Below are 23294 nucleotides of genomic sequence, written 5' to 3'. Positions count from 1 at the left end.
AGTGGACAAGTATCAACCCTCGGGGCGTGTTTACGCATACAACAAATGGAGTATTTCTGCCCCCGGCAGATCCCAACAGCCGTACTAAGGAGTCCTATTTCATCAGTTGAAGAGAGAACAGCAACTGGTTTGATACTGGCAAAAATCACTCTTATCGCAAGTAAACAAGTATCACGCAAGGAGCACACAGCGATTGTTGACTCTCTTACTAATCATAGACGGCTGAGCATCATTAAACCTCCAGTCTACGCGCGCCGAGAATGAACAACGAACACGGCAAGACGAAGGGATCAAGACGAGATTGGAATTGAATATCGGATTCATAGCATCTTGATGCCCAAAGTACGCGCCCCAAAAGGTCCATATGTTTCATACCAGGTGGAAAGGCCGTCTCCATTGCCCTCTCTCGATGTCCAAGAGGGAACGTTGAAGAGCGATTCGCAAAGTGGGAAGGGGCAAATAACGGCACAAGGTGATGGCAGGACAGCGACGCTTGACAGGCAATGAAGCAAGATGGGGGGGATTGAGACACGACACGATACATAGATACGGTCACGGTTGGCAGAGTCAGATTTAAGATAACATGATATGAAACTCAGATTCTTTTGAACGATACCCATAAAACCATGATAAGTTTACACACAGGATTTGTTGGCCCGGTCAAAAGAGACAACAGGCAACGAAAAAAAAAACGAGATATCCACCCTTGGGAATCAGATACGAATATGGAAATAAAAGAACAGTCAATAGATGAAAAGGAAAACCCCTCTTCAAGTGTCCCTTGACACTGAAGGGTAATGTTTCATTCCAAGAAGCAAACAAAAGCATCTGATCGGAGAAGTTCACTCCTTCGCTCCGTGAGCGAGAGCAAGGTTCTTCCAGTGGTCACGCTCAGCCGTCAACTTCGAGATCTTCTCCTCCAGCTCGTCGAGACGCTGAGCCTTGCGCTCGCGCGACTTCCGAGCAGCCAAGGTGTTGCGCGCACGCTTCATGGCGATGACGTCGGAAGGATCCTCAACAATGATAGGAGGAAGAGGCTTATCACGACGGCGCGAGTTGACGCCAGCAATGGAAGACGGACGGCTGGAAGGGGAAGCGCCCGAGGACTTGCGACGGTGGCCCAAAGCTGAGGCCACCTCAAGGTCATCCGACTTGGTCGATGGCGAGTCTTCAGCCTCGACGGGCATCTCCGCGGCCTCCGGACGGGGGTTCGCCTGGGGGAAGAGAGGGAACCAAGCGTCGGTGGAGCCATTGTCAAAATCGCCGCTGCCAAAGCTGGGGGAGACATCGTAAGTGTCGCCGAACTCGGGAGACTCGTTGTAGATGGACGGCGAGGTCAAGGCCGTGAGAGCCGTAGAGTTGGGCGCCGACATGAACGGCTCCTGGATCAGAAGATCCTGAGGCGAGATCGTTCCGATGTTGGTTGCCGCGCTCGAAACGCTGCCGCTCAAGTCGAAGACGCTCGGCATAGCGGGCGAGGAGTACGCCGTGGTGGAAGCACCGCCCTCAAAGGCGGTGAATTCTTCCAAGTCAAGATCTGAGCGAAGATATGAGCTGCGCTGCCCGGTGTGAAGGAGATGCAGAGCAGGGTGGTGTTTACCTTGAATGTTCATCTTGCCCCGCTGGATGTTACCGGTACTTTGGGAAAACAGAGGGACAGGCGGGCGTGAAGGCCGGTTCTGCTTCTGAAGGTTCAAAGCGGCTGTCGATGATGGAGCGGATGAAGCGTAGAACTGATTTGGGTTCTGCGTGGTAGAACTAAACCGATTGGTGAAAGCCGAAGAAGTCGCTTGGTGCCCAGTAGCCTGGATGATGCTAGCAACTCGCTGGTTTTGCAGTGATGGCGATGTCGGTACCGGTTGTTGCGGAAACAACGGGTGGTTACGATGTTGCTGAGTTTGATTTACACCTCCTGTGGCGGAAGGTTGCTGGATACGGCGATTATGTTGACGTTGCTTGATCGGCTGATCGAACAAGACGAAGTCCTGTTGATGAAGCTGTAGATGCTGTTGTTGCTGTTGTTGCGCGGATGTTGCCGGCAGGCTCGAGGAACTGGAGGGAAGCCATGGTGACTGATGTGAATCCGTGGTGAAGACTGGAAAGTCTAGGCCGTGAATGGCGGCGGTGTTGTTCGAAGAACTTGAGCGCGAGCTGGGAAGCAGGGTGCTAAAGTTCAGTTCAACCTTTGCAGGTAGAGCTGAAGGGTTTGGTTGAGTGGGGAGACCGAAAATCTTTGGGGAAGAAATGTTGGCGACTCTGCAAATGCAAGTCGGGAGACTGGGGGAAGGGGACGCTTTAACGCATCTTGATGGTTGCCTTGTGTGTCTTGATTTTGTGTTTGTGTGGGAAGTTTGGGGTTGGAGGAGAGAGAAAAAAGGCAGCCAGAGAGTGGGCGAGTTGAAGACTTTTCAATCAGGCAGCGCTTGCGCACAGCAAGGCGCGCGAGGCCCTTGCGGGCAGGGCTTGCAGGCTGTGTGGCAATCTGATTGGCTGCTTGGGCCGGGCAGCCCCAAATGGAAAGTGTGAGTCACACTTCCCACGCGGCCACAATCCAGAAATTACCCCACATTTTCTACAAACAATGGGAAGGAGGGAGGGAATTGCTTGCGGAAAGCACTCACCAACATCGATACCTTGATTCAGGGTTGGTGTGGGAAGTAGCGTATTTTGGGGGCTCTCTATTACATGTTTACGCGTCCCGCTGTTGATGGTTTAATCCGCGTTGAAATGGAAGGCCGAGAGAAGTGTCGGTACCAATATCAAGACTTTACTGACAACCATTGTTGAGAACCTTTGTGCGTCCTAGATCTTCGGGTGCGGTTGAATTTTCTGTAGGGCTGCGCTGCTTGCGTCCTGGCTGTCGCAGCACAGCCCCACCCCTGTGCGTTCTTCCTCCAGCTGTCCAATCAGTTCTCCATCCCACACACAAGCGACCCACAGCTGTAATTCAAGTTGGAGGGGCAGAGGGGCAGAACGAGCATGTTCCGGTGGGCTTACGCCGACGGCGCGGAACCAGGCCTGCAAAGGGCGCGCGGTCTGCCATTTCCAAGCAAGGCATGACAGGGTTGTCGGACGGGGATTCGGTGCCTGTTGGGTGGGATTCGTGCATTCAACCTCCTCGGGCTGAACTTGCTCGGCCGAAGGAGAAGTCAACCTGGCTCGAGCCTGGCTCAAAATGTGTCCTCAACGATTTCAAGGAGAGTGTGAGGAGCAATGGACGCGCGGAGAGAAATGGTGCCAATTGATCCTTCAATCGGAGAGGCCACGACGCTTTTGGACCTTCCATCCTACCCCTCGGACACGCAAGGGCTTGCGAAGACCATCGATCCCTTGATGCGGGTGGGGTCCACTTTCCAGGAACGAGCACCTCCATAGGTTGCGCGAAACTTTTCATGGAGGTTCGGTGCCGACAAAATTCCTGTGACATTGGATGCTTTTAGTTGCCTCGGTTTCACAAGGCATGGCTTGGTCTCGGAACTCATGTCTGCGACTGGGAAATAGCCTCTGCTGGCCTGTGACCTTCCTTTGGAGCTTTGAGAATTCAGCAACCGAAGGTTTCAGGAGGCTTCTCGTGGTCCACCGGCAAGGCGGCTTGAGGTGAGTGGCGGAGCCAACAATTGAGCAAGGGAGTTTGGGGTCTGTCATGCAGGGAATTGGCGAAGCAGCAGGGTCTTCACACTTCAAGGCGCCAACCTAACCTCGACAAGGAGGAGGAAGAAGGAGCTCTGGACATAGTGTAGAAAGGGTTGGGGCAGAGATACGGATATCCCCTCTCATGTCATTTTTCTGGTCCTGAACGTCGACGAAGTTCACAGGAATTGTTCTTCCTTACCGCCGTGTCCGCGAGAGCTTCCCTCGACCCGGATGCCCGTCAGACATCGGCCCCTTCAAAATAAAGCTCCCTGCGGGATCCGGGCTGTCACATTTACATTTACAAATCCAACTCCCGTCCTCAAACCCGTCGAATCAAAGTGCTCAATTGGAAACCAACAATCGCGATGTTGCAATTGACTTTTTTGTGACTCACTCGCTTGCTGGGGGTCTTGATCCCTGCTCCAACCCCAGATCCTGGTGATGATCTGCATGAGAACCAACCCCACTATGGTCACCAACACCACACAAGCCGGAGTCTGATGAAAGTACACGATGAAGCAAGAAGGGGCACGGAGTTGTCAAGAATGGGTAATCCGGGGCCTGGAGCGAGGCCATGGCGGAGAGGTTACTTTGCATCCTCGCGGTGTGTCGACTTGAACCAAGACTTTTCTTTTGACATCACTCAAGGTTCAGTCTTCATCCCTTGTCCGTTTCGGGTTTTAAATCCTACATCTGGGTTTCTCTGGATATATCACAAGACAAACAAAGGAACAATCCAGAAAGTGCTAATAGGAAAAAAAGATAGCAAGTAGTAGAGGGAAAAAAGAAGTGACACATAAAATACAAAAAGCTCACACCGAGCGCTATCCCCATCCGGAAGGATAGCGGTCGGTGGTTACGATAAGTTCCCTCCGAAAAGAGTCTTTTACTTCGCTGGTCTCGGGAATCGAACCCGGGACCATTTCGATTTACGACGGAATTGGCGAGGCCAGCGCCCCTCCCAATACCGCTGAGCCAAACCAGTGTTTAGATTTCAATTAGGAGGAGATGGTGACCGGGCAAGGGCAGAATGGGGTTATATAGGGCGTGTGGGAGGGAAGGTGCGTGGACTTTTACAGCACGGGGATGAGCTCGGACTTTATATCGCCTCACAACCATTTGTCAATGGACCCAGGCACCCCGGGGTTTCACATCGGTACGGGCCGTGTGGCGACAAGGTCTGGGGGAACGGGAAGCAGGGCAGGAGGAGAGTGACTCACTCGTGATAGTAGTAGTGGATGGTCTCCGCTTTTCAGTTGACAAGAACACTTTTTGACGTGTCAAGGAGGGCTTGCGTTAAATCTCCAACCTCATCATACCCTGTGGAGGTATCCGGGGAATGTTAAATTCTTGCGTCGTAATGTCTGATGCCCAGGAAGAGAAGTGACTTAGAACGGCCCTAACTCCCAAGCTGAACCCAACGCCCGCTAATAAACACTAGATCGTGAAACTCCGTCTATCTATTCCCTCCTACCGATGCACCAGACCCTTCCCCAGGTCGACCTTCTTCAAAACTTCCATAAACGCCCAAGCCCAAGCCAGCCTCGTCAGATCCGGCCGTCAAGGTTTGCCGACCCCATCCTCTTCACCCTCGCTATCATGATTCGTAAACGCCCCATCAATAATCCGCTGGCAAAACGCATCCCACATGCGCACCCAGTCGGCCCGCAGGGCCTCCCGACGGCCCGGCTCATCCAGGCACGCATGCTTGATGCTCCATTCTGCAAGCTGCCGCAGGCCATGCAGCGTCATGTCGGGCTTCCCGGCCATGACTTGGTAGAAGTCGTGCGAGAGGCGGGAGCGGAACAGCGTCCCGTTGTCCGTGCTAATCGTGCATGGCACATTGTTCGCCAGCAAATTATACATCGCGTGCCCACTGATCCGCGGCGTCAACCCGAGAATCTCGTTGGAGATCGGGCAGACCTCGACACACACCCCTCGACGGCGCATCTCGTCCATGACGAACGGGTGACGTGGTAGGGCAAAGCCGTGGCCAATACGCCGCGCGCCGAGTAATAGCGCATCCAACAGGTTGCCGTCGGTGTCGGTGCCGATGTCGAGCGTCTCGCCGCAGTGAAAGAGGAAGGGAATTTCGACTTCCGCGGTCTTGCAGAGAGCTTGGAAGTGTAAAAATTGGGTGGTGAAGGCTTTGAGAGGTTTGCCTTTGCTTTCTTCACCGACAAGGTCAAAGCCTGGTGTTGTGTTCGTTAGCATCAGCCGGAAATTTGGGTGATGTGTCCTGGGCAGACTTACCGGCAATGTACGGCCCAAACCTCTTGTGCTTCTTGAACTGGAAGCACTGCATTAAGGCTTCGCCGACCAGCTTCTCACTAAACGACCGGGGAGTACAGTAGATGACTTTGAGACCCTTCAGCACTTGGTTTTGGTGCTTCTCCTGGAAAGCCTCGTACTCGCTGATGATGAGATCCATGATACCGACGTTGTCGATCCGTAGTGAGCCATCGTCCTTCCACACTTGGTTGGACGACATAAAGTTAGGCCGGATTTCGGCGTACTGGATTTTGTCGTCGACAAACTCGGCCAAACACTGCCGGGTGTATTCCCGGTAGGCGGTCTCGTAGTTGAAGAGGCCTTTCATCATTTGCGTACGGGCATTGAACTTTTCCCATGCCCTGTACATCAGCAGTCAGTAAACTTGCACGCTTTCCAGGACTTGGGTATTTTGATAAGAACGAACCCTTCGGCCGTTTGAAGCGGGTGGTGTGCTTCCTCCTCCTGGAAGACTAGCTTTCGTTCCAACCAATTATCAGCCTTCTCCTCCCCATCGGGATAGGCCGCCCTGAACGCACGAAATTGCATTACGTTCCCGCCCTGATAGTCCTTATCAAATGGACTCCTTTCCCCCCTTTCCATAACGGCTTCCGGGCTCATGATACTGAACTGAATGCGGCAGAGGTCAAACGCCTCGTCCCGGTTCAGGGGGATGTTGCTCCATATAAACATGCGGTCCATCTTCTGAGCAATGCCGAGGAGGACGCTCGGTGCCAGATTGGAGTTGAAGTGGATGTGTAGATGGGCGCCTTTGGGCATGTCGCGACACAGGGCGAACACTTGCGTTTGTTCAATCAACTCGGCATTGGAGAGAAAGTGGTCACCGTAGAACCGAGCGTGTTCCTGGCCACGATAGCCCTCCTTCTTGGGTGCCTTGTCGTAAAAGCGGGCGATGTCGTCCTTTTTGAGCTGCTGGAGCACCGCGTTCGCCGCAATCTCCTTCTCGCTGGCCTGCTTGGTGCACGCGGAATCGAAGCCTAGGGACCGCTCATACTCGAAGGCTTGCTGGCGTACGGTGCCGTATTCAAGGGCCTGACGCTCGGCGTACGCCGTCAACTGGCCGTCGAGCTTCTTGCTGACCTGGAAAAGTGTCCCGTCCGAAGGCTGAACAGTCTCATCTGCGGTGGCCCGGAATCCCCGCAGCTCGTTTTCGGTTACCCGAAGGGCCTCGTCAACGTCTGGCGCGGCAACATGATCGTGTTTTAGCCGTTTCGTTTTAGGAAGGTTCTGCTCTTTCACAGCATCACCACCACTACCCTTGGGCAAGCCGAGAGGACTGCTGCGGCACGGGTTAGCGATGTGATCGTTTGGGTGGTGTTGGCGGGGTGTCTTGACGTTGTTCGACTGCGTCGGTCCCTGAACTTTTTGAACATTGTGGCTGGAAGTGAGTAGGCTGGAGTGGTAGGGCGTGCTCATGTCGTGAGGGGGAAGATGGTAGACGAATGGTAGAAGAGACGCGCCGACGGGTGAATCAAATTGGCTGGAGACGGGAGTGTTGCTCGATGAAGTTGTGTGTGGTGTTGACAAAGTGAGATAGAGGGGTAGCGTTGTGTGTGTTGGGATGCGCCGAGCGAAACAGGTCGGCAAACAGGGTTCAAAAACTGGGAAACCGGAGACTGAACCAACGGCACATCGGTTCCTGACTATTTATTGAACCTACACGCCTTTGTCGCCATTGTGATGGGTCGCCCTGGCCCAACAACCCGTCACGCCGTTGTTGCGTCTGAAAACGCCGGCTCGGAGAGCCTGACTTTGCCCGCCGCTTCGGCGGCCTGTGGCTTTCCGGGGGTCCCTCGGAAGCCTCGCCAGGTGGCCGAACAAGGACTCACCCTTAGCGCCCACATGTCCGTGCACAATCAGACGGGATGCTCCACTCTTTTAGCCAAGGCTGATTTGGGGCCAGGTCGATCGATCTACAGTATGTGCATTTGCGCCAGATCCAACACAAACACAACACCACGTCGTAAAACCCCTGTGTCACGGATCACAGCCAACAATGAGGACCTCATTTGAGGCCGCCTGAGTATCTAGCCATGCCCGGATATCAAAACTTGGCCATGCTCTCTATGACACCATGTTTGGTACAGCCATCTCACATGAGCACCCCGTGCCACGCTTGCAGTCAGACCGGAGGCGCTGTGGTTTGTGGCGGCCGCCCGTGACTGCCAAACTGCACATGGGGACCACGTTTTTATGCCGAGTGTGCCAGCGCTTAATTCCACTAGCTAGATATCATCCGAACCCCGTCGCACCCGTCGTGCCCCCTGAGTGTGAGCCAACTATCTGCGTGACCGGGTGTCATTGTCGCGACCTTTAGGCCCGTGTGTCCGGTTGCCCCAATGTTAACTTCACTGGACGTCTATATAAACGGCAAATAAACACGGACTTGGCGTGAAATTCCGGAAATGGCACCCTGGCTAGGCGTGAACGGTCTCGGCGGTCTGGAGAGAGTGGATATTTCCGATGGCACTCGAGTTGGCTTTAAGGACAAGGAGTGAACGCCATTATTGGTTCCTTTGCTTTCCCCTTTCCCTCTCTTGAGACTTTTCTTTGGCGAGTCGGACTTGCAGGAGCTTGGCCATGCTTCGGATCTCAAAATCTGTCACAATACGTAGATACACTAACGGTGTATTCATGAGGAGCCGAAGGCGAGGCAGAATCAAGGGCGGCATTCTTTAGAAACTGCACGGGCATATGGTTTGGGATTTTCAACGAGACTCGGGATTGCTGTCGTGGGTAAGATTTTGGGGTCCATGGTTATTCTGCTACCTCTAGCAACCAGCAGCCGAGTTTATCAACACGGATTCAAGTCTGACCGTTGCTATGAGGGTTTGGGGCGGTATCTCTTGATGTGTGCCCCAACATCACTGAGATGACGACTCACAAGTCAAAGAAACGCAACACGCGCCGCAGTTTTGAGATGAAGTTGACGGCAGGGCTTGCAAAAGTTTCGTCTCAATGCCTATGATCATCTCGAAAATGGCTCAGTCTGTGTAGGTGCGTGTGTCGCTTTGAGATCTCACCGGGATCCCATTACTCGAATCTGCCTTACCGCTGAGCACACAAGATACCTGGCAAACCGCTCATATTAGTGCCTTTTAAGACGAAAGAGTCTCGCCGTTATCTAACTTAAGAGACTCGGGCTCGCAAAGTTGAAGAAGGGTCCAGTCAACCGAGAGTCTGGATTATGCAGCTGGTCAGAACTGACCACCCCCCTTGAAACCTTATTTTGATTCTGCTCAATCCTACCAGCCCTGTCCTCACTTGACGTTATTCCTATTTTAGACCTGACAGGAAAATACGAAGGATCCCCTATAATTTGGTCGGCCGGTACCCTCTCGTGAAGCAACACGATTACCTAGGCTGAATCTCACTCTCTCAAAAGAGACTAGTCTCGATGACTTGTCTTGGGCAGCAAAGTGCAGCTTAGGCACCGAAATTGTCTTCGTGTTAATTTTATTCAATGCCACTGAAAAGCTGGTGGATTATCGTTCAAGCCCCCATCGAAAACGCCATGAACGTTGAACCTGAGGGCCGTCACACTCGTGACTCAAATGGCGATGACCACGACTGTGAGACCAAACATGGTAACCACGATACTATCAAACCATCTTCACTCCGAGGATCCCACACATTCTCAGCATCAAAATCATCACAGTCTCCAGCCTATAAGCAACAAAATATCAACCATTAGATTCCGTGGTACCGGACATCCGAACTCAAGACCCTATCTGACCTTCCCTATTGGGTCAACACTACTCTTCCGTCATACAATACTCGCTCTGCAAAGACCTTGTGCAAATGCCTAAATCAAGCCACCCACTCCCCTGGGAAAACGATATAGTTCGTTTGCTCTCGCTAATGTAAGTGGGACTGTTTCCCAGTCGTGGTTTGCCAGTCAGCACAGCCCCAACGGCGGACTATAAGGCTGAGCGAGCGTCTAGAGAGTCATCAATATTAAGATGAGAAAGCAAATGCCCTAGACACAGGTTAAAGCGGTCTGCAAGTCCCGTCACAGCTGTCTTCGGGTTGGGACACTCTTCGCCTCGTAGGCGAGTGAGGTAGTACTCATAGATTACATTCGTATGGAGGGGAGACCCCCCGAGAATTGTAGTTAGATACAAACAGGTCCGGATGCCAGAAAACCTGGCATGTAAATACCGGACGAGAACAACTTATCACAAATTGCCCGAGACTCCATGCTAATATGCCATGTGTAAAAACCTGGCCAACTGACGCCGCCCACTTCCCACCACCACATGTGAATCACCCCCGATAAACCGCCCGTGCCGATGGCAACATAAAATTGCCGTCCTTTTCTCTAATTCCGCCCTCTTAAATGGCCAGGACCGCCACGATCGACCATGATAAATAAACAAGGAAACCCCCTCTCAGAGTTTAGTCATCGAACTTGATACCACCCACGGCAAAGGTATCAATTCTGCCGCCGCGGTAGCTACCCTTCTTCTTTTTGTTCTTCTCCTTGGTAAATCCCTTGCCGCGCGTGACGATCAGGTCTTCGTGGGCTTTACGGCCCCAGTCGTGCCCGGCAAAGGCATTGGACTGGAAGCGGGGATCGACTTCGAGGCTGCGGTCAATTCGCGAGAAGGGCTGGTTCAGCTTGCCGTTTCCATTGCCCTTGCCACGGTTGTTGGCCTTGAACGTAACTGGGTCCGGCGGGAGCGGAGCGAATGTGTCAACGGGGAAGACTTTGGGCGAGGAGCGGTCGAGTGTCGCTGAGGAGTCGGAAGCGGCTGGGGCGAAAGATTCGGTCTTGACGGCTTTGGTCTTGGTCTGTTTCTCTGAGTCCGAGTCTGAATCGGAGTCGGAGGACGACTCAGACGAAGAGCTGCTGGAGGAATCGGACTCTGAGCCCGAGTCGGGGAGAGGGACCTTAGCCGCCTCCTCAGCTTCGTCCTCGGAATCGGAATCAGAGTCGGAATCTGACTCAGAAGAAGACGAGTCTGATTCCGACGACTCAGAGGAAGAGGCATCCTTAACTTCTTTTTTCGCCTCGGCCTTCTTGGGCGCGGGCGCGGGCTCTTCTTCGGAGTCGGAGTCGGAGTCGGAATCGGAATCGGAGCTGGAATCGGACTCGGACTCGGAAGACGACGAGTCGGAGGATTCTGACGACGACGAATCCGCAGCGGGCGCGGCGGCGGTCTTTTGCTTCTTAAGGGCGGGAGCCTCCTCGTCGGAGCTCGAATCGGAATCGGAGTCAGAATCCGAAGAGTCGCTGCTCTCGGAAGCCGCCTTACGCTTGAGAGGGTTCACGGGAGTCTTCGGTGCGGGAGCGGGTTTCGCGGGCTTCTTCTCGTCTTCCTTGTCGCTGTCGCTGTCACTGTCGCTGCTCTCGCTTTCGCTCTCACTGCTGCTGCTGCTGCTGCTGCTGCTGCTCGAATCCGAGCTCGAAGCTTCCTCCCCAGCGGCGTCCTTCATTTCAACGTCGGCATCATCCTCACTCTCGCTGTCAGAGGAGTCCGAATCGCTGCTGCTCTCGCTGCTCTCGCTGCTCTCGTCATTGACGGCAGTGACTACCTCGGCGGCAACATTGGCGCCTTTTCCGGACGTCTCCCAGCTCTGAAAGACCGTGACAAGGGAGTGGTGGGCGGATTTGTCGCCCTTTTTCCAGCCTTTCTTAGCGCGCTGCTTCGAGAATTCACGGTGGGCGTCGGAGAAATCGTGATCGGAGAGGAATGATTCAACTAGGTCCATGAGCTGCGCCGGCGGCTCGGCGACGGGCCCGGTCGCTTTCTTAGACCCGCCGGTCTTCTGCTTCTTGGTTCCGACCATGGTGGGTGCTTCGTCGCGAGTGGTCGATTGCTGCGCGGTTGATGCAGTGTTATTGGAAAAAAGCCACGCTGGTGGAGCGGACATGGGGAGAAGAAAATTTTAAGAGCGAGGGCGCAAGGGGGGGAGAGTTAGCTCTTGCACAAATTGCGCAAAGCAAAGCGGTCGAATGACATCAAAAGGCAGTCGCGTGTGCTTCTTTTCCCAGGAAAATTCTGAGGATTTCCGCTTCTCCAATGCGCCTCACCGCCAAACTTTTTCGTTTTCTGCCGCATCTTGGTGGGGATGATATGGGCCCGCCCCACCTGGTTCCTGCATGCGGGCGGCTGGGGGGTTTTCACGGCCCGCCGTTCATCTGAACTCATTCTCACATTACTATGTAAAAGGACCAATTTATTACGCTGACAGTTACGGGTTTAGTTTCTTCCATTCTATTCACGGATCTTCTAGAAATAATATTATTTAGTTTAGCCCTAACGGCTTTGGGTTCTTAACCCAACCATCGTTTGGGGCAACACTTGCAAAGTCTTTGGAGCTATGTGTTCCCAAATTGCAACTGTCGTCGTGAAGATTTACCAAAGTCATCTCATGTCCCGACTGAAGTTTTGATCAATAGGGGCCTTACTTGCCCCTTGTTAGTTTTCTGATAGTTATCTAGGTACCTCTTTGATATATCTCATGCCCTGTAAATACTGCAATCAATGCCATCGCAGACAGAATCAACCGCCTTTATGACCTGCCTGCTGCCTTGCCGACAGCAAGCTCTCTCCCACACCTCTCCCAAACCTCCAGTCCCGTCAGCGCCGTGCTTCCAAACATCAATACTCCCACTATCCCCGGTGATAACGGCACCCAGCCCACCGCCGACCCAGGGACAGCGAGATCCATCATATCCGCCACCACTCTCCTCAAAACCTTCCGTTTCTTCTGCACCGATTTTACGCTGCCCTCTTTTCCCTTCCCGTCTCCGTCCTCCTTCCCACCACCCCCTCCCTCTTGCCCACTTGTCTCGCTAACCATCAATCTCACCACACCCCCCACAATCCCACACACCAAACTCACAAACCAAAACCGCTGCCCGTCCAACCCCATCTGCCTCACCGCCTCAGGCCCTCCCACCCACAACCCGACACCAGGCACGTCCAGCACCACCTCAGCAAACACGGCACTCTCGAGGAGAAGGTACATGCCGTTGAAGGCCTTGCTGCCAAAGTCTGTCCATCGGAGGAGGGTGTCTGCCAAGGAAGGCGTCGCGGTTGGTGCCGTAACGAAGATTGTCCAGGCAGAGGTGAAGCAGTCGAGGAAGCGGAAGAAGCGGAGGGGTTGGCGGAGTGTGGCGAGGCGTTTGCGGAGGTGGGTGAGGGTTGTTGTTATTGTCGGGGTGGTTGGTGAAATGAAGGACGTGGGTATCAGGAGGGATAGGAGTGGGAGGTGGTTGAAGCTTGTGGGTGCGAAGAGGAGGATGGTGATGAGGGATTGAATGAGGCGGAGGAGGCGCTCAATGCCGTCTGTGAGAGGATCGGGTTAGTGTTCCGTGTGTAGTTCTGATTGTGTTATAATTCTGATGACCGGGGGTAGATAGATTGTGACACGGAACCGGTTCTTCCAGACTTACAGGCATCAGTGCCGAATTTCACGAACTGCTTGAAGGCGCTGATACCAACCGCCATTTTGATTGATGGGCGGGTTAGCCGTTAAATCGTGTCCGACACGCAGGTGAAAAAAAATCCAGAAAAAATGAAGGTAGTCAAAAATTGACGTTGAGTCATTTGGCGAATCGAAGTGAAGGCCTTCAACGTTTGACAGTTCATGTTGCCATCGTACACAAGTTGTCAAAACACGCTCTGGAGCTGAAATGTTTTATCGTGCAACTCCCCCTGTATATGCCCCACTTTAAGCCAACACAACACTATCACAGGGACCTCAAGACGTGGCCCTCTCTTCATCTTCTCAGGGGTTCTCAACAACTAAAAAGTGAGACATAACGCGCATGATTTATCAAGCTCACTCCTGTGTAGGCCCTGCTACTTTGGATTCTGCCAATCCCGGGGACCACCACGCTCCATTGAAAATCCAGATCCCACTTCGCCAACGATGAACGACGGAAACGGTCATCATCCTCATTCTCAACCCGCCTTACACCTCTGCCGAGGTTAGTTACAAACCAGACAGACATGGGGGATGGGAAGAGGGTGAGTAGGACAATCAATTGTTGCCGTTGCCGATTATTTGACCCTATTCACTAAACAACCCTGCCTGGTTAAAAATTAATTTAACAGGCTTGGGCGGTGGCCAAACCTTCTTCTCCCTAACTCTCGGGTTTGTGAAGTAGAAGCTCTCGGGTTCGTCCACCCAACTACCCGGAATAGCCAAGGGCGGGTCTTCGATCAGCGTCCAGAACTCGCCGGCAAGCCTTTCGGGATCTGGGTGCCACTCCCATATGAGATTCCAATCTTCCGCTTTTGGGCCAAACGTGAACCCGTTTAATGACCTTTGCGGCGCGTAGAATATTCTCTCCTCGGGGCTTAGCAAAACTTCCCGTGGTTTCTGTGGAGAGGAGAGAACGCCTCGGCGATCGTAGTGCGCCTTTTCTGACTCCCCATATGCTTCTAGGTCCATTCCCCCGGCCGCAAGATCACTGACCCAGTTCTTCAGCAACTTGTCGTGGGCGATTCTCTGATCTTGATCCGGCGAAGTGTTAGATAATTTCTTGCGGACAGTGCCGGCCCAATTACATCTTCCGAGGGCGCATGCAAATGTCGCCAGTAGGCCGCTCATGGACCCCGTTTCGTGTAAAGAGGTGAAGTCAGGGGGCTTCACCACTGCTGCCACTCCCTGGATAATACCCTGTGCCGGGGGGCGCCCTTCAGTTTTCCCTGAGACATTCCACCAACGGTGCCATACGTAAAAGTAACAGTCTGTGGCCCATTGGAGGGCGCAAAACCCTAGAGACGGGATATAATGGAGAAGTTCCTCCCGCCGGAAATGGCCCGCCGGATGAAACAATCGGCCGAAGGCCCTACTGTATGGAAACCGGAGGCTATTGGTGTAGTGGGAGAGTACTGCGAGACGGTGTTCCAAGGGCCATTGATAAAAGTCCTGGAAGGTGGTAGAGACGAGCCAGTCAAAAGCCACGGGACTCCTTAGCATGATATCCGCCGTTTTTTTATCGGGCCATGATGTGACTTCGTCGTAGACGCCCTGGGACAAGAATAGCCGATGGACAAAAGGAAGGTCACTTCCCCAGTACCGTGACAAAGCATGGTGATACGCCGGGTGACCGTGCCCGTCCTCATGGTAGAGATCGAGGCCCATTCGGAGCAATGGTTCGACAAAGGCCGGCCGAGACTGCATGGCCCGCTAAACGCCATATTGTCAGAACATTATGGAGAAGATTGGGGGGGATTAGTCGTGAAGTTGCGTCCGCTTACATGAACAAGAGTCTCGCCATCTCCATTCACGCAATATGGCGTAGCTATCCCGTCGTCAAAGCTCTTCATCAACGACTCCCACGACCCCCGGAGCAAATTAAAAGGCACCGTAGGCTCCGTCCCCATAAGCCGGGTCGGCCCAAAAACACCCGGGGGCACCTCCCAAGTGGTGGGTGGAACGGTCACATAGTGCCTGAAAACAAACTTCCAGCCGCTGGTGTCTATCGAAAGCTGCAAATAGTAAATATTCTTACCCCGCAACCACTGCGGCGACATAGCCTTGGCTTGGTAGCCTTGACTGTTCGGTTAGAAGAAACCGGGTTGAACGATGGGGATGGTTTGAAAGATGGGGGCGGTATCCGGACATGTACAGGCAGACTCACAGGTTGTTTCCGGCACGCCGGATCGTGCCATTTGTTCCGCCGCTACCCAGGATTTCAACCCGAGAGATCCAAGCATACCAGAAAAGGGCTTGTACAAATCATCGCGGCGTACCACTTTTCTCCCGGCACGATCTTGATAGCTGAATGGCTCGACCTCGGCCGCCAGGTACCTCCCCTCCGCAACTATCGTGGCAAAGTCAACGGCTTCTCCCCACAAACCCGAATAATCCGTGGTGGTGGCGGTGTCGCAATTTTGAACCGCGCTGGGGACTCTGGCGGCTGCCAACTCAGGCTGTGATTTTTGAGCAGACCTGCCATCATTTTTACTTTCCATGGTGTTGGCAATGTTGTAACTTTGAAGCGCGCTGGTGAGTTTGGCGACTATCAACTCAGGCTGTCGTTTCTGAACAGACCTGTCATCATGGTTGTGGGTAAGCGGGTCACGTCTTAAGAACAACCCAACGTGTTTCCAACTCACATGAGATGGGTGTCCTTTACAAGCTCCAGATGGTCCCGCGCCTTCCGAAGTCGACGCTCATACCTATCCAGCACGTCCTTCTTCAACGCAACTTTCGTTCTCGCGATCAAGCCCTTCCTACGACTTCCTTTAACCGCCGATACCGCAGTTTCCGCTCGCAAGTCCTCAACCAAGCTCGCCAACTCAGCATGTGCATCGCGGAACTGCAGAATCACAAGCTGTTGCAAACCAGTCGAGACGTCCTCGGCATCCGTCAGGAGCTCGCCCTCGAAGGCGTCGACGAACGCGCCGGTAATCTCAAGTTCGGTGAGAAGTGTGTTGATCCTCTCGGGAACATCGCGTATTTCCCGCCAGAGCCGCGTGAGAGAACCGGCCAAGCTGGCGAGGGATTTGGTTGCTTGAACAACGGCGATGCTACTGCCGATGATGCCGATGACTTCGGCCATCGTGGTGGGTTAATAGGGGTCCCAACGGCTAAGAGACTTGGTCTGATCTGGCTGTTGGTGGACAAGCGTTGAACAACGACGAGCAGAAGCTGTCGGACGAGAGTGTAACAAGTTGGCCGGGGACGTTAAAAGTAATACAGGAAGGAGACGAGAACGAGCAAAAGGCAAGGAGACAAGTAGAGCGCAATAAAACCAAGCCTAGATCTAGACAGAGCAAAGGAGAAGACCCGACAAAGCAGGGGATGCAGCCATAGAGAAGGAAACACAACGACAAGGCTTTGAAGAAGAGGTCGACGAGAAGAGGTCGACGAGAAAAGGTCGACAAGAAAGGGGGCACACACACCTGGAGAAGCGAGTACAACCTATTCAGTCACTCCCGATGTCGCGAGGGGTCACCTACCCTACTTGAAGAGCTGAAGCTTGTGACAAGTAGACAAGGCTGCGACAGCGCCCCCTCCTCGCATCACCCACTTCCCATGCTGCGTTGTCCTATGACCCATGATGCAAGATGCAGAAGCAGCATCTGAGGCTGTGCAAAAAATTTATCTGTCCCGACTTCTAATAATTTGTATGCTTTGCACAGCGGTAAATCTAGGAGAGACTTGGAAGAGAATGGTTGGCCGGCCGCACTTCCCGTCCTGCATCTGGCGTTTCGCGGGTGTCTTTGAGGGGTTGCAGGGGACTATGCAAGGCAACCAACCGACAACCAACCTTTTTGCTGGGCGCCTATACACCCTTCTTTTCCTGTGTCAAGCAATCAAATCGTGCCACGCGAACCCACCTTTTCTCTTTCTCGCCCTCTCTCCAGGAGTCTTTTCGGGGAGGAACAACCGCCACCTAGACTGACAAAGTAAACGAAATCCACTCTCAAAAAGGGACAAGAAATGGGCGAATTAGGCTTATGTACAAAGGTACCAAAAGACTCACCCACATCTATCAAAACCGCCGCCAACACCCTTCACCACCATGACCAGATGCATTCAACCGTTTCCTTTCTACCCCCATTCTTTCCCGCTCTAGGCACTTCCTTTCCGTTCCCCCCCCTTTACATACCCGGTGAGACAAGCTTGCCCTGCAGCCGTGAGTCGTGGTTCCAGCCTCCAGCCAGGGCCTCGCCGCCAGTCTCCTGGGCAAACTTTTGCATGCGAGCCTCGAGCTCGGGGCGGAAGTGGCGGATCAGGCCCTGGATGGGCCAGGCGAAGGCCTCGCCGAGAGCTTGACATAGAGTTAGCGTGCTTATTCTATCCTAATAAACAAAGACAAAAAGCAAACGAGTAATCAATAATCTTGGGGAAACTCACCGCAAATGGTATGCCCCTCGACCTGCTTGGTCAGCTCCTGGAGCATATCAATCTCACGCTCGCGGCCCATGCCCTTCTCGAAGCGCTGCATGATTTGCTCCGTCCACTTACTGCCCTCGCGGCAGGGGGTGCACTGGCCGCAGGACTCGTGGCGGTAAAAGTGACTAAGACGGGAGATGGCGCGCACAACGTCGGTGCTCTTGTCCATGACGATGACGGCGGCGGTGCCGAGACCGGACTGGCTGTCCTTGAGGGCGTCAAAGTCCATCAGCTGGTTGTCGCAGATGTGCTTGGGCAGGATGGGCGTCGACGAGCCGCCGGGGATGACGGCTAGCAGGTTATCCCACCCGCCGCGAACGCCGCCGCAGTGCTTGTCGATTAGCTCGCGCATCGGGATGCTCATCTCCTCCTCGACGGTCACTGGGTTGTTGACGTGCCCGCTGATGCAGAAGAGCTTGGTGCCCTGGTTACGCTCGCGGCCGAAGCCGGCGAACCAGCTGCCCCCGCGCCGGCAGATGGTGGGCGCTACAGCGACGGTCTCGACGTTGGCCACGGTGGAGGGGCAGCCGAATAGGCCGACGGCCGCGGGGAAGGGCGGCTTGAGACGCGGCTTGCCCGGCTTGCCCTCAAGCGATTCGATCAGGCTGGTCTCCTCGCCGCAGACGTAGGCACCACCGCCGCGGTGGACGTAGACGTCGAAGTCGTAGCCGGAGCCGCAGGCGTTCTTACCGATCAGCCCGTCGGCGTAGGCCTCGTTGATGGCGTTCTGCAGCACGGCAGCCTCGTGGATAAATTCGCCGCGAATGTAGATGTAGGCGGCCGAGGCGTTCATGGCGCGGCCGGCGACGAGACAGCCCTCGACCAACTTGTGGGGGTCCTTGCGCATGATCTCGCGGTCCTTGCAGGTGCCGGGCTCACCCTCATCGGCGTTGACCACCAGGTACCTCGGCTTATCGTCCTTGTCCCAGTCTTTGAAATTCATAAAGGACTACCCGAAAGAGGTCAGGTTAGCCGGAAGCTCGCTGGAGCCATTCCACAAACAACTGGCGGCCCCGGTCTTGAATAACCCCACCACCACCAACATGGTAGGAATTGGGGGAGAAAAAAGAGTACGCACCCATTTCAAACCCGAAGGGAAACCAGCACCACCACGCCCGCGCAGACCCGAAGCCTTAATCTCGCCAATAATCCAGTCATGACCCTTGAGAATAATCTCCTTCGTCTTGTGCCAATCGCCCATCTTCTTCGCACTCTTCAGGTCAGGCGGGAAGCGCCCATACAGGTTCTGGAAGATGCGGTCCTGGTCGCGCAGGCCGCCGTAGGTGCGCACATTGGCGGCGTTGGCGTCCTGGACGGTGGCAAACGTCCGGCATTGCGCAGGCGACAATGTACTCGCAGAGGTCGTTGTCGTCGTCGCTGTGACTGATGGGGTTGTGGCCGCGGCCGCAGTAGCAGCAGCAACGGCGCTCGAGAGGGTCTTCTTAGCCGACGCCTTAGCCGGCGCGGCGGTGCGTGACAGCATGGCGATGGCGATAGGTGAATTTCGTCTCTCTCTGCTCTCGAGCGAGCAGAGGTGCGTGGGATGCCAATTGGCCTCGGCCGGGAGTTCGTTCTGCCGGGGGAGTCGGGGAGGGGTTGTCTATTTGTTCGTTTGGTGGGACCTGCGGGTGAGGTTGCAAGGTGCGTGCGCTGATTGAGCACCTTTCTTTGGAGGTTTGGATACAGCGAGCTTCTGATTGGCTGCGGCGTTACAAATTGTGGCGGTGCGCTTCGGGAATTGTGGCGTAATGGAGCTGTTTTGTGGCACAGTGTGGGGAAGCTTTGGAAGCTTGGGACTCGAGCATTTCTTTGTGCAACGCGTCTCACCTCCAACCCTCGCCAAAGTCGACGAACCCTGGCACTCCTGGAATGTCAACAATGTTTGACCGATCACCACTCCCACAACGACCACCATAACCTACGACCAAATTCCATTAAGGAATCAATCTACCTTCCAAAACCCACTCCCAACTCCACCATGACCACCCCCTAACACTCACAAGAGCTCCCCCCCAAAAGAACAAGAACAATGTCCAAACGACACTCCCTACACCCCGGCTCCTCATCCAACACCGCCGCACCGCCCAAGCCCCCGGTTCACCTCTCCTCCTCCCTAACCATCGCCGATTCCACCCTCCTCGCCGGTACGCACACCATCTCTCTCCACGGCGAAACCGTCATCCACCCGCGCGCCCGCATCGAATCCCACCTCGGCCGTGTGAGTGTCGGCCGGAAGTGTATTGTGCATGAGCGCGCTGTGTTGGGGGCTGCGCCTGTGTCTTCTTCCTCAGCAGCAGCTGCTGTTGTAAGGAGAGGAGGGGGTGGGGATGGTGCTAGTGGTGGTGATGGCGCGCCGGCTGGGGTGACGCTGGCAGATTATGTGACGGTGGAAGTGGCCGCGGTGATTGAGGCGGGCGAGACGGTGGTGGGCGAGGGGACAGTGGTTGGGGTTGGGTCGAGGGTCGGCGCGGGGGCTGTTATTGGGAAGGTGAGTTGCTACTAAGAAAGTCTTGACACGCCCAGTGGCTTGTTAGATGGATGGATAAATGCTGATTTAGTTGTATTCCTGGTGTCTAGCACTGCACGCTCACACCACACTCTGAGATCGCCGCCGGCGAGGTGGTGCCCGATTCTACAGTGGTTTACGCTAACGGGATGCGGAGGACCGACAAGCGCGGGGTGGCGGAATTGAAGAACAAGACCATGGCGCGGCAGATTGATATGCTGAGGCGGATGATACCGAGCAATCCGGCCAAGTTTGCTTGAGTTTGTTTCCATTTCCTTTCGGGTTCACTCATTTCTTTTCGGGTTCTTTGGTGGTGTTTAACTCCATCTAGTCTTCGTTCAAACCTAAAAGCGATCAAAAAACCTCCAGTTGCCATATGCCAGCCACAGCCACCCTTCGAAGAGAACGCCCACTAGTTTGTTGCAAAATACCCCGCCCGTTTTGCCGCCCTGCAAGGTCTCTGAAAGAAGCGACAAGCCGAAGGGCCAGAGTGATCAAGTTCCTGAGCCTCCCCAGCCTGCCTCATCAGACCAAAAGAGAAAGGCTCATCAGACAAAAGGCTCGGCAACCCCATCCAGTCTTGGCGAGACTCCATCGAGAGTTTGCGGCTGCAACTTTCGGCCCAGGGCTGATGATGACGCTTTAGATGAGGAGCCGGAAGATATCGTTGAAAAGGAACCACTGGCCAGCGGGGTCCTGGAAGAGCTGGAATATCTGCGAGAAAGGGAGTGGGTAGTCACCACCATCGACCTGTAAACAATCGCATACTATCAGTAACTGGATTCTCCCTCCTCTCATCCGATATCCCGCCCTCCGCGCTATGTTTATACATACCTTAAGGTCGCCGGTTACTAGGATGAGGATGCCGTTGTTCGGGCTAAGCTGCACATCAATCCGAAGCTCCTTGAGATTATGCTCCAACTTCTGGAAGGGAAGCTCCTACAATCACACCTCGTCAGCATTGCCCTAAGATTCACAACTCTACGACCAAAATAGCTCATCGGATGGACCAGTTTTGCTTACCACAAGCTTCTTAACAATTTCGGTGGTTCCAGTTTGGGGGGTTCCAGGTTCCTTGCCACCCGAAAACGTGAGCGTCGAGTTCTCGCGCTGTATCCCGTGGGCGCGTGGGTGATCAACAATTAGCTAACTCTTCTTGCTTTCACCGCCCTCGACTTCCCGCATTTGTAAACCCGGTTCGAACGGTCGCGCGACAGAAATAGGGTGGGGTTTGACATACATAGAGAGGGCCGAGCCTACTCCGATCGGTATCCAAGGTCGTGTAGTAGTGTTCGAGGAATTGGCCTGTGAGATGGCAGGGGGTTCGAGTCAGATGCCATTGTTCAATTCAAGCCTGGTTACTTTTTCTGCCCATATCCGTAGTCCAGGAGAACGCGTGTTCGAACATGCATTCCTGAGACCGTATAAAGCCTCCCTCCGCGCCCGGGACAAGTCGAAATGGGGATCGAACTCACTGACGACGCCCTGGACCTGCGCTATACAAATAACATGTCAGCATAGATCCCGATACGATCTTCAGGTTCTCCAGCGACTACGATGCATATCATCGGCCCTGGCTGCCACTGCCAGGCGGCACATGCCAGAACCGCCGACGCCAAAGACAACATCGCGGGGTAAACAGTCAAGCAAGCCCGTCGCGTTCCCCTGCACAACTTTTGCGCGCAACCCCGCCAGCAAATGGGCAAGGAAGGTCAAAGTGGCGCAAGAGGGGAAGGAAGAACATACGATTATCCATTTTGAATGGTGGGGGAACACGTATCGACTCAGAGAAAGGGGGACAAGCGGCGTCTCTCAGATGAAACTTCGAAGGGCGGCGATGGAAAACTTGGGTTGAAATGCGAGCTGAAGCTGGGCGGATGGAGCATTTAGTGGATTTGTATGGAACTTTGCGATCGCTACCCTACCGATCCCCGTCTGCCGGCTGCCTGCCCGACAACCAACCCAAAGAGCAGCCGGGCACGACAGCGCCCGGGAGGGGCATGGTTGCGGGGCTCAATGACTGAGTAAAAGGCATGGTGGGGTCGTTTTTCGCAATCCACCTAGGTGGACGGTGCAGTCCACTATAGGGACGGTGCAGTCCACTATAGGGACGGTGCAAAATCTGAACACAGCTCGAGGCAAGCAGACCAATCTTGGGTGTAAACTTGATCAATGGAAGCTCCTTCTACCCTGCTCACCATATACCAAAACTGGAGACAGCCATTGTAATGGCGGGCGCGGGTAGCTTCAAATGTAGGCACAGGTGCAGGTACAAGTAGGTACGATATTGGGGGGTCACGTGTTCTCATTATAGTTTTGTTGCGGTTGAATTTCATCATGTTTGTGGGTGATTTGGGGGGAATGTATCACGATTGTAATTGCCATCCTGGGAGTTATGTGAACCAATGAATGGAGTTACACGTCGCGATGTATGTTGGTTTGGTCTAAGGAGGTAGATAGGAGGAAGTTTGATTAAGCTCTCAAGTTTACAGCGGCTGCTTGGTACATACATACAGTACAAATAGCTGTGTTCAGATTTTGCACTGTCCTCCTAGCAGGCTGCAACCGTCCAGTCTTTCGGCCTCAGGCAGCAAGGAACAAGCCTGGCTGAAATGGTGGATCCGGCTCCAGTGCCCGACAACCTCAAATAGCACAAAGCTTTTGTTTGGTAGTTACCTCTCAAACGTGATACTGCACTGTTTACATACATTCCGTTTTCGGGTAATGTTTTACTGAATCTTTTGATATTAATCAGGCTCTCCATAAACTTGTCATTTTACATTGTTAATGTTTTCGCTCCAAGGCAAACTTACGGAATTCCTCAAATAGTAGTGACAATTGGCTCGTCAACTTAACCCTAACCCCAATCCTCGGCAGCCGAAGGGCGCATGGGTCCCAAAGCATACAAAAATAAATTTTGCAAGGCTGCAGATTTTTGTTTTTTCCTCTTCTTTTCTCCCCCAATGGTTGAGGGTGCGACCGACTTTCCTCAGTC

At 53.9% G+C, this 23294-nt stretch overlaps 8 protein-coding genes across 8 annotated transcripts; 1 reads left to right on the top strand and 7 right to left on the bottom strand.

Moving 5' to 3' along the window:
- Window positions 1-842: 842 nt before the first annotated feature.
- Window positions 843-2195, bottom strand: C8A04DRAFT_10816 (cross-pathway control protein 1; the record flags this gene model as incomplete). Its single annotated transcript, XM_062776728.1, has 1 exon — window positions 843-2195. A coding segment is annotated over one exon (1353 nt), but the record flags the coding sequence as incomplete, so codon positions are not given.
- Window positions 2196-5193: 2998 nt separating this feature from the next.
- Window positions 5194-7601, bottom strand: C8A04DRAFT_35982 (uncharacterized protein; the record flags this gene model as incomplete). The annotated part of the gene is made up of 4 exons (XM_062783368.1): window positions 5194-5825; window positions 5887-6266; window positions 6332-7286; window positions 7586-7601. 4 exons carry the CDS (start codon window positions 7599-7601, stop codon window positions 5194-5196), a joined length of 1983 nt encoding a protein of 660 aa, XP_062638642.1.
- Window positions 7602-10323: 2722 nt separating this feature from the next.
- On the bottom strand, window positions 10324-11718 carry C8A04DRAFT_35981 (SRP40, C-terminal domain-containing protein; the record flags this gene model as incomplete). Its single annotated transcript, XM_062783367.1, has 1 exon — window positions 10324-11718. The coding sequence occupies one exon, from the start codon at window positions 11716-11718 to the stop codon at window positions 10324-10326; it is 1395 nt and encodes a 464-aa protein (XP_062638641.1).
- Window positions 11719-12444: 726 nt separating this feature from the next.
- C8A04DRAFT_27029 (peroxisomal biogenesis factor 11-domain-containing protein) lies at window positions 12445-13385 on the bottom strand (the record flags this gene model as incomplete). The annotated part of the gene is made up of 2 exons (XM_062780139.1): window positions 12445-13223; window positions 13331-13385. 2 exons carry the CDS (start codon window positions 13383-13385, stop codon window positions 12445-12447), a joined length of 834 nt encoding a protein of 277 aa, XP_062638640.1.
- Window positions 13386-13950: 565 nt separating this feature from the next.
- C8A04DRAFT_10801 (uncharacterized protein) lies at window positions 13951-16453 on the bottom strand (the record flags this gene model as incomplete). Its single annotated transcript, XM_062776720.1, has 5 exons — window positions 13951-15075; window positions 15147-15260; window positions 15306-15430; window positions 15659-15942; window positions 16008-16453. 5 exons carry the CDS (start codon window positions 16451-16453, stop codon window positions 13951-13953), a joined length of 2094 nt encoding a protein of 697 aa, XP_062638639.1.
- A 1045-nt stretch (window positions 16454-17498) lies between these two features.
- Window positions 17499-19276, bottom strand: C8A04DRAFT_10770 (uncharacterized protein; the record flags this gene model as incomplete). Its single annotated transcript, XM_062776710.1, has 3 exons — window positions 17499-17668; window positions 17755-18742; window positions 18872-19276. 3 exons carry the CDS (start codon window positions 19274-19276, stop codon window positions 17499-17501), a joined length of 1563 nt encoding a protein of 520 aa, XP_062638638.1.
- A 546-nt stretch (window positions 19277-19822) lies between these two features.
- On the top strand, window positions 19823-20559 carry C8A04DRAFT_35979 (trimeric LpxA-like protein; the record flags this gene model as incomplete). The annotated part of the gene is made up of 2 exons (XM_062783366.1): window positions 19823-20281; window positions 20371-20559. The coding sequence occupies 2 exons, from the start codon at window positions 19823-19825 to the stop codon at window positions 20557-20559; spliced, it is 648 nt and encodes a 215-aa protein (XP_062638637.1).
- Window positions 20560-20941: 382 nt separating this feature from the next.
- Window positions 20942-22055, bottom strand: C8A04DRAFT_27025 (uncharacterized protein; the record flags this gene model as incomplete). The annotated part of the gene is made up of 6 exons (XM_062780138.1): window positions 20942-21049; window positions 21134-21238; window positions 21323-21409; window positions 21540-21604; window positions 21775-21795; window positions 22046-22055. The coding sequence occupies 6 exons, from the start codon at window positions 22053-22055 to the stop codon at window positions 20942-20944; spliced, it is 396 nt and encodes a 131-aa protein (XP_062638636.1).
- Window positions 22056-23294: the final 1239 nt, after the last annotated feature.

This window comes from Dichotomopilus funicola, assembly GCF_033296635.1.
Source record: "Dichotomopilus funicola strain CBS 141.50 unplaced genomic scaffold C8A04scaffold_17, whole genome shotgun sequence".
Lineage (NCBI taxonomy): Eukaryota > Fungi > Ascomycota > Sordariomycetes > Sordariales > Chaetomiaceae > Dichotomopilus > Dichotomopilus funicola.
Note: the sequence above shows the minus strand (reverse complement) of the source record. Positions and strands in the feature narration are given on the sequence as shown.